Source organism: Contarinia nasturtii, unplaced genomic scaffold (genome assembly GCF_009176525.2).
Source record: "Contarinia nasturtii isolate CC-2019 unplaced genomic scaffold, AAFC_CNas_1.1 Cnas_scaffold_187, whole genome shotgun sequence".
Classification (NCBI taxonomy): domain Eukaryota; kingdom Metazoa; phylum Arthropoda; class Insecta; order Diptera; family Cecidomyiidae; genus Contarinia; species Contarinia nasturtii.
In genome coordinates this window covers 1139546-1147329 of record NW_022197544.1, presented here as the reverse complement: position 1 = coordinate 1147329, position 7784 = coordinate 1139546, and the positions used below count along the sequence as shown (strand labels likewise).

The 7784-nt window shown below is 31.9% G+C and overlaps 2 protein-coding genes across 2 annotated transcripts; both read left to right on the top strand.

Moving 5' to 3' along the window:
* Window positions 1-651: 651 nt before the first annotated feature.
* Window positions 652-1816, top strand: LOC116352148 (endocuticle structural glycoprotein SgAbd-1-like). Its single transcript, XM_031784495.1, has 3 exons — window positions 652-700; window positions 847-1540; window positions 1608-1816. The coding sequence occupies exons 1-3, from the start codon at window positions 689-691 to the stop codon at window positions 1676-1678; spliced, it is 777 nt and encodes a 258-aa protein (XP_031640355.1). The 5' UTR covers window positions 652-688; the 3' UTR covers window positions 1679-1816.
* Window positions 1817-5033: 3217 nt separating this feature from the next.
* LOC116352149 (pupal cuticle protein Edg-78E-like) lies at window positions 5034-7542 on the top strand. The gene is made up of 3 exons (XM_031784497.1): window positions 5034-5102; window positions 6608-6983; window positions 7061-7542. Exons 1-3 carry the CDS (start codon window positions 5100-5102, stop codon window positions 7255-7257), a joined length of 576 nt encoding a protein of 191 aa, XP_031640357.1. The 5' UTR covers window positions 5034-5099; the 3' UTR covers window positions 7258-7542.
* Window positions 7543-7784: the final 242 nt, after the last annotated feature.

Here is a 7784-nt window from a genome sequence, read left to right as displayed (position 1 = left end):
ATGGCCCACATAAAAAAAAACTACGATTGCGATCAAAATTGACATTTGCCAAATAAAGACGAGCGATAAGAGCAATCGATGATGAGTCTTTTTTTGTGCTCTTGAAGACAACCAGCATTTTGTTATGCATTTCAAAGTGCCATAAAATCGTTTTAATGATCGTCATTGATGGTTCGTGCAAGAGTCACATTTAACGTTAACAATTAATATTGGACCAATTAAAATCTTTTTGATAAATCTATTGGTTTTCAATAAAACTGTATCGAAATAAGTTGAGATTGGTTTAGAAGAGTAAAAGAGACACACACACACACACAGAGAGAGAGAGAGAGAGAGCCATGGGCGCTAAAGATGGTGATTTTACAACATATATTAAATGCACTGATCTAATCAATCACCCAATTTAATGTATTTGTAACATTTTATCACCCAATCGATACTAGCAATGATGCTATGCGTTTTAAAATGTGAATTTAAAATGCTCTCGCATTCTTATATTTATCGAAAATGTCATTTGATGTGGTTTTTGTATACGAATTCTATTCCTTAAACAGAGCATTTATTTTATTGCAATTGATTTTTATCCACGAATACCATAAGACATCGAATCATATAAATACAATGATTGCCGAGACGAAATTATTCACTTTTCATTGTTCAGTCAATCAAATTGGTTCAATTTAACAAAATGAAATTCTTGGTAGGAAAATATTTGAAAAGTCCAAATGTGAAAATAGTGTTGTTGATTGTGAAAAACTGAAGTTTTTGTGTTTTTCCATTAAATAGTTTTAATGCAATTATCTTTTTGAAAATGATTCAAATTCTTTGTTTGTCTTATATAAATAGTTGTTCGCTGCATTTGTCGCTGTTGTATCAGCCCAATATGATGATGGAAGCTATCACCCAGAACACCACGGAGGCGAATATCGTCATCAAAACGTTAATTACCAACCAGGAAAATATTATCAAAAATATTATCACGGTGCTATTCCAATCGAATCTGTTGTTCCAAAAGTGATTGCTCAACCATTATCTCAATCATTGGTCCATCCAGTTTCGGCTCAACAACAAGTGGCTGTCCAAAGATTTTTAGCTCAACCATTGGTCCATCCAGTTTCGGCTCAACAACAAGTGGCTGTTCCAAGATTTTTAGCTCAACCATTGGCTCAGCCGGTTTTGGTTCCACAACAAGTGGCTGTCCAAAGATTTTTAGCTCAACCGTTGGCCCAGCCAGCTTCGGTTCCACAACAAGTGGCCGTTCCAAGATTCGTTGCTCCATCATTTGATGTTCCACAACAAATCACTGTTTCCATTCCAGCTGCTCGCTTCAACAATGATGGACAATCGCAAACTTTACGTGAATACCGTGAACAATCATCAACTGGTGACTATAAATACGAATACGAAACTGAAAATGGAATTCATGTCAATGAACAATCACAAGTTTTGCCATCAAAATCACAACAAAAGGCTGGATTCTACGAATTCACAAGTCCCGAAGGACAACATTTCCGTGTCGATTATGTTGCTGATGAAAATGGTAATGCTAATAATTCTATTAAGACGATTACATTTGAAATGATTTTAAATTGCCATTAATTGACCAGGTTTCCATGCAAGCGGTGCTCACTTGCCAGTCGCTCCAGAATCGGCGAACGCTCGGGTTCACATTCAATAAACTTGACAACTGCTGCTCTTCTCGCTGATTCCACAAAATAAAACCAGCAATATCCACATTTCACATTAACTTTCATGTTTTATAAACGGCTATGAAGCAATAAACGTAACTACGGATTTTTCTTGATCATGATATAAATAGTTTCGTTTCATTTCAACTCACAAACGAGAAAGATTTTCACGTGAAAAATGATTTGCAATGAAAAAATGATCGATTTTCATAAAATAATGGACTCTGAATTTCATGCTACTTTCTTCAAAACCAAAAACATCGAGTGAAAGAGAATAGAATATTTAAATTAAGCAAACTTTCATATAAAGTATGAATTCAGAAAAAAAAAAACTGAACCTATTCAAAACGATGTTCCACAAGAAACTTGTTCAATTTATTCCTATAAAATATTTTAATGTCACATTCATAACAAATGACACGAGATAATACTGAAATGCGATCGATTAGATTAAAATACTATATACTTTTTTTTACTAATATCTCGAATCATACATATTTTGATTGATTCCGGTTGCTATAATTTTTTTTTGTTTTAAACATTTGCTCCACACTCGGAATAGTAAAAAAAAACCATGAATATTCATTATTGCTTTTTTGTTGTTTTAGAAATGAATTGTCACACGTTGCCCGTGAAATATTTGATATTTGTTATAATTTTTCAACAGATATTGTAATTAAATGATGGCAATTCACATAATTTATTAGGCGTAGCTCGTGATTTCATCTTAATCGGCCGTCATTTTATAAGCCATTTCAATAACCGGATTGGTTAACCTCACCAAAATCTATCAAAGATTCGTCGCCGGTTATGTATAGCCATCACAAGCAAAAAATATGGTTTTGATTCATATAAAGTTGGTCTTTATCTAAATAATAGTCATAAAATGTGTTGTTGTTTTTTTTTTGTCGCGAATTTCTCTGGACGATATTAATCGATGTCGATCAGGACGTTTGTTAACCTATCAAATTGAATAGCCAATCAAATGTGCAAACGAAATGGATAATATTTTATTAGTCAGTGACCGTTTCAAATTTATGGCGTAAAAAAAATTGGGCTGCAAAAGTCATCATCATGGATAATATTTAACGATGATTTTTGATCGATGTTCAGTGCGATGGCCATAAATTTGGTTTAAAAGTTCAACTGTTATGAATCGTCCATAATTTTAATAACCGCATTGGGCTATAATCGATGAAAAAAAACGCGAAAAAACACTGCATGAAAAAACGCCTGAAACTATACATCAACAATTCCTCTATCACTAGAACCATTGCATTTGAGAATATTCTTGAAACTCACTAACAAACTTCTCTATGGGTTTCGATTCATGAATAAAGTGTATGGGTGGTGTTCTTTTAATGGAAAAAAGCTTGAAAAGTTTTGAAAGTGAACGTTGAATTTCAACGGTTGAAACGTTCAAAAGTTCGATATGAACGTTTTAAAAATTAAATAACTATCTCACGATAGCACAAGTTTTCTTCACACATACACACACACACGACGAAATCATAAATCTCAAAAGGAAGAGTGAAGCTAATTATTAAAATGTTGACGTATTGGATAGACCGCAAATGGTAATTGAAACCATACCAATTTACATAGGTGCAATGTAAATTAATCTAACAATCCATTTCGAATTTTGATAAAGGTGTTTGAAATGTGTCAGAGGAGATTATCAGATCTGCCTGATGTTTTATGACTACTATAGATTTCGACATAAAATTCATTTGTAAATTCATTGATTATTCATGTATCTTGTCAAAAGTTTCATGATTTGATTTGACATCTTTTTTTCATTGTATTTCCCCAATTGAATTGGTGGCACCACATTTATTTGAACTCCGGAAATTAGAGTGTTTTTTTGCTTTTGTTATTGCATTGCACTCTTTGTAATAAAGCATCATACACATCTCTTCTATCAATGAACAAAAAAGGTCAGTATTGCGACTTTCCCTTAAAATGAAATGTCAATGAAACTTGATGAAATACATATTTAATGCTAGATTTGTATTGACACGTGACTTATGGGTTTCAAGTAAACGAATCTGTAGCTGAAAGCAATTTCGGTTATGACATGCTTGTATTCATCATGTCCAAATTGGATATTTGCATGTAAATATGTTGTTATTTTAAATAGAAAATCAACATTTGAATTCAAACACATTTTGGCAAATGTCAGTGCTTTGAGGCTGAAAGTCACGGTTTTTGACCATTTAAAGTATTCAACATTAGCTTAATTCAATGCAAAGCCGCCAATTTATAGGTACACCAAATCTTTGTATATTTTCATCAATGGATCGAATTTACAAACTCGTATAAATGCCACACAATTAAACATTCTATGTCCGAAAAGTCATAGTTCAAAAGAAAAAACGTATTTGATTGAATTTTTTTAGTTCTGATAAAAACGCATTGTTTTAAAAAAAGAAATGATCTCTTTAAATCTATTGAACATCCATGAACTTTAAAAGAGAGGAATAATTGTTGTTTACACCAAATTCCGTGAATCAATTCATTTAGTAGTTCAGTGAAACTTATAAAGTGTTTTATTTATAAAATTTAAATTAAATTGTTGTTGGTCAACGATACTTTATTTATTGAAAACATTGAATGACATATATCATCTTGTTGTTGTTTTTCGAATGATGTTATTCCTCTGTATACAAAATGCCAACTGTATATTGAGTATTCGTTCTTATATAGATGTGCATCCAAATGGAAATATGTCAGGATTTAAAATTGCCTTTAGAGTGACTTGAATGACCCAATAAATTGTCTAAATATAAAAATTTATGGCTACATTGTTATTGAAAAGGAAAAAGTCAACTCTTTCCAGAATAAAACATTAAAAAAAAATGCAAATGTGGTGCGGTTGCAAATTGAAAAAATGAATACAACAATAAACACTGTTTTTTATTAAACAGAAATATTCGTTTATTGTTTACAATGGTAATAGAGAGGATATTTAATAAATTACCATTTTGCATTGTCCCATCGGCATCTACCTGTTTTAACACGGTTTATTATTCGGTATAAAGATGAGACCACACTCTGGACGAACTAGCGTGCGAAATAAATAAAATAATGCCAATCAACTGGTAAATCGAACGTTGCCAAATTCTATTTTGTTCATATCAGCAAATGGAACAATATGAATCACAGCAACAAACTAGTTCACGCAGTATAGGTGGATACATGTGTTTGAATTGAATAATTTTTGCATTTGTTGTCATCCGGAGACCAAATTTATATGTATTTCTTTCCCCTACTGAATCACCCACATTTGGAATCAGCCGGTTTCAAATCAGAATCATATATAAATGACATCCACCGATTCATCGATATCAGTTCAGCATAATCAGTTGAAGTGTTTTGTGTCTTTAAAGAAAAAATAAAAAAAAATTCAAAATGGTAAATATTTATTTTATTTGTTTCACATAATTTTTTTTTAATTCAATGCAATCAAAAGTACTAACAATATATATTACGAATTTTTGCAAATAAATCAAGTTAAATAGAACCACAAAAACCGATATATTCAGCACAATTTTAAGAACATATAACAATAATAAAAATAGATTTAATGCAAAATCAGGATTATCTGTGTTTATGCATGCAAGATGCGTGCGCACTTGCCAACCGCGAATTTGTTCAATTACCCAAATACACGTGCTGCATTCTATCTATGGGATTAATCAGTCCAATTCACATTTAACTGTTTATTCTACAATTTCAATTCCATTTTAATGCTGTCTTTGTTACCTCTTTATTGTGCACTTTGCGTTCAAATTGACGATCTTTTATTCATTCATTTAGAAAAGAAACATTTATTTACTTTCAATTTTTCGCAATCAACTCGAAAATTGCCAATTCAAATTACTAAAAACAATAACTGATTTATAAGTAAGTCGGGACATTTTGTCGTCGTTTTCACTGAGCAAACGATTTTAAGCTGAAAAAAAAATTGAATAAATAATGGATACAAAATTAAACCAGTCGAAATTTACATCACTCAAAACGTTTTTCCCTTCAATTTTTGAAATTTAACGACTTTAATTATTAAGACTCATCACTAAATCACTTATTGCCAAAACTTAATTCACTTGAAGATATGTGGAGATGCTCTCCATTTATCCAATTGATTATGATTCCAACTGGTTTTTATTTCAAGCAAAAAAGATCCATTTTTATTCATTAGGATAAGTTATTGGATCGCAGTTTAATTACAAAATATAAAAAAAAAACAATTTATTGTGCTCGTAATGAAGATTATATAAATACCAATAAATGGTCAATTTCGATCATTTCAAACATTTAATTTCACATTTTTTTGGTACGAAAAGTCAAGGTTTAGCCGAATGATTCGCGTTAAATTTACAATAAAAGAAGATAAAAATAACAATCAAATTGAGAAAATAGGAATTTAATTCACCCACATGCGGCAATAAGACAAAAAACGTCTTTTATTTTGAATTGAACAAAAGATATAAATCATGCGTGCGACCACTTGGGGTTTGACATTTTCAAAACAATAAAAAAATGCGGTTTTTGCTTTTCTGATATTCAGAACTTTAGAAATGGATGATATTGAGCAATAAAAAAGCGTGAAATACATAAAGAAGAAAGAAAAAAAATTAGCATAATCTTTTCTGCGCGCGTAAGCATCATACCTTTGTATGTTATAGTTTCTCTCTCGTTTGATTGGGCATCCAAAGCGTGCGGTGTGATTGCAAATAACATTTTTATGATAGCGAGTATAGTGCTTTTAAATAACCTTTTTTTCACTTTCAAAAGCAACATTATAAATAAACATCGCAAATAATTAGCATATATTATTCCATATTGACGAAGATTCAAGTTCTAAACAATAGAGTCGGTATAAACATTGAATTTGAATTTAAAAAAAATTATTACAGATGAAGGCTATCGTTCTCGTTGCTTTTGCCGCAGTAGCCAACTGCGCTTTGTTGCCACATCAAGCACACCACGGAGCATTCGGAAAACAATCATTTGGCAGCGTTGGTGCCAAACCATTCGCACCAAAACCAACGTACCAACATGGTCCTGTTCAATCTGGTCCAGATGCATCTGCCCAAGTTTTGCGTAGCGATTCAACTGTAAACACAGACTCATTCCAATATGCTTATGAAACATCAAATGGAATCCAAGGACAAGAACAAGGTCAATTGAAACAAATTGGACCAGAATCAGCCATCGTCTCACAAGGTCAATTCGCATGGACCGCTCCAGATGGTACACCAGTCCAAATTTCATTTATTGCTGACGAAAATGGTATGTGTATCAATCATAAATAATTTGATACATTTAATGATTTCTAATTTTTTTTCTTTTCTTTTTTTGAACTTCAGGCTATCAACCAACCGGCTCAATTTTGCCAGTTGGACCACCAACCCCAGCTCATGTTTTGCGTCTTGTTGAATACCTCAAAACTCATGCCCCACAACAACAAGAATCATTCGGTGCCCATGTTCAACCATCATTCGGTGCCCGTGTTCAACCATCATTCGGTGGCCGTGCTCAACCATCATTCGGATTCTCTGGTTAAATATGAAAACATTCCATTTTAGCCACTGCTTCTATCGTCGACTCTAAATGAATCTACTTGAGAATGCAGCGAAATTGAATGATTTATTACATTAACTTAAACCATGGGAAATACTCATACATTTTACAATCTTCAATAGCCAGGTTTTCTAATTAAAAAAACAAACCTATTGTATATGAATTGCTGCGTAAATACTCTCTCCGTATAAAAATTGAAATCGTTACCAGAAATGTGTTGCATTCGATGATTACGAGTTAATTTAATAAAGTGAATATTTTGAACTTATTTTTACCTTTCGTTTTCATTTTTTTTTAATTTAAATTTAAATACACTCTATAGAAAAGCACATTTTTTAAGAGAGCACTTTAATAGTTTATAAAATATTAAACAAAGGAATTATCAACGTCAACTTGAAACACTTTGTATCTTTTTCTAATCATTTTCTTTTGTAAATTCGTGGATAAAAAGTATATAGCTAGATTACGGGCGATAATAAAGAGAAAAGAGAAAAAAAATGTCGCATTGAA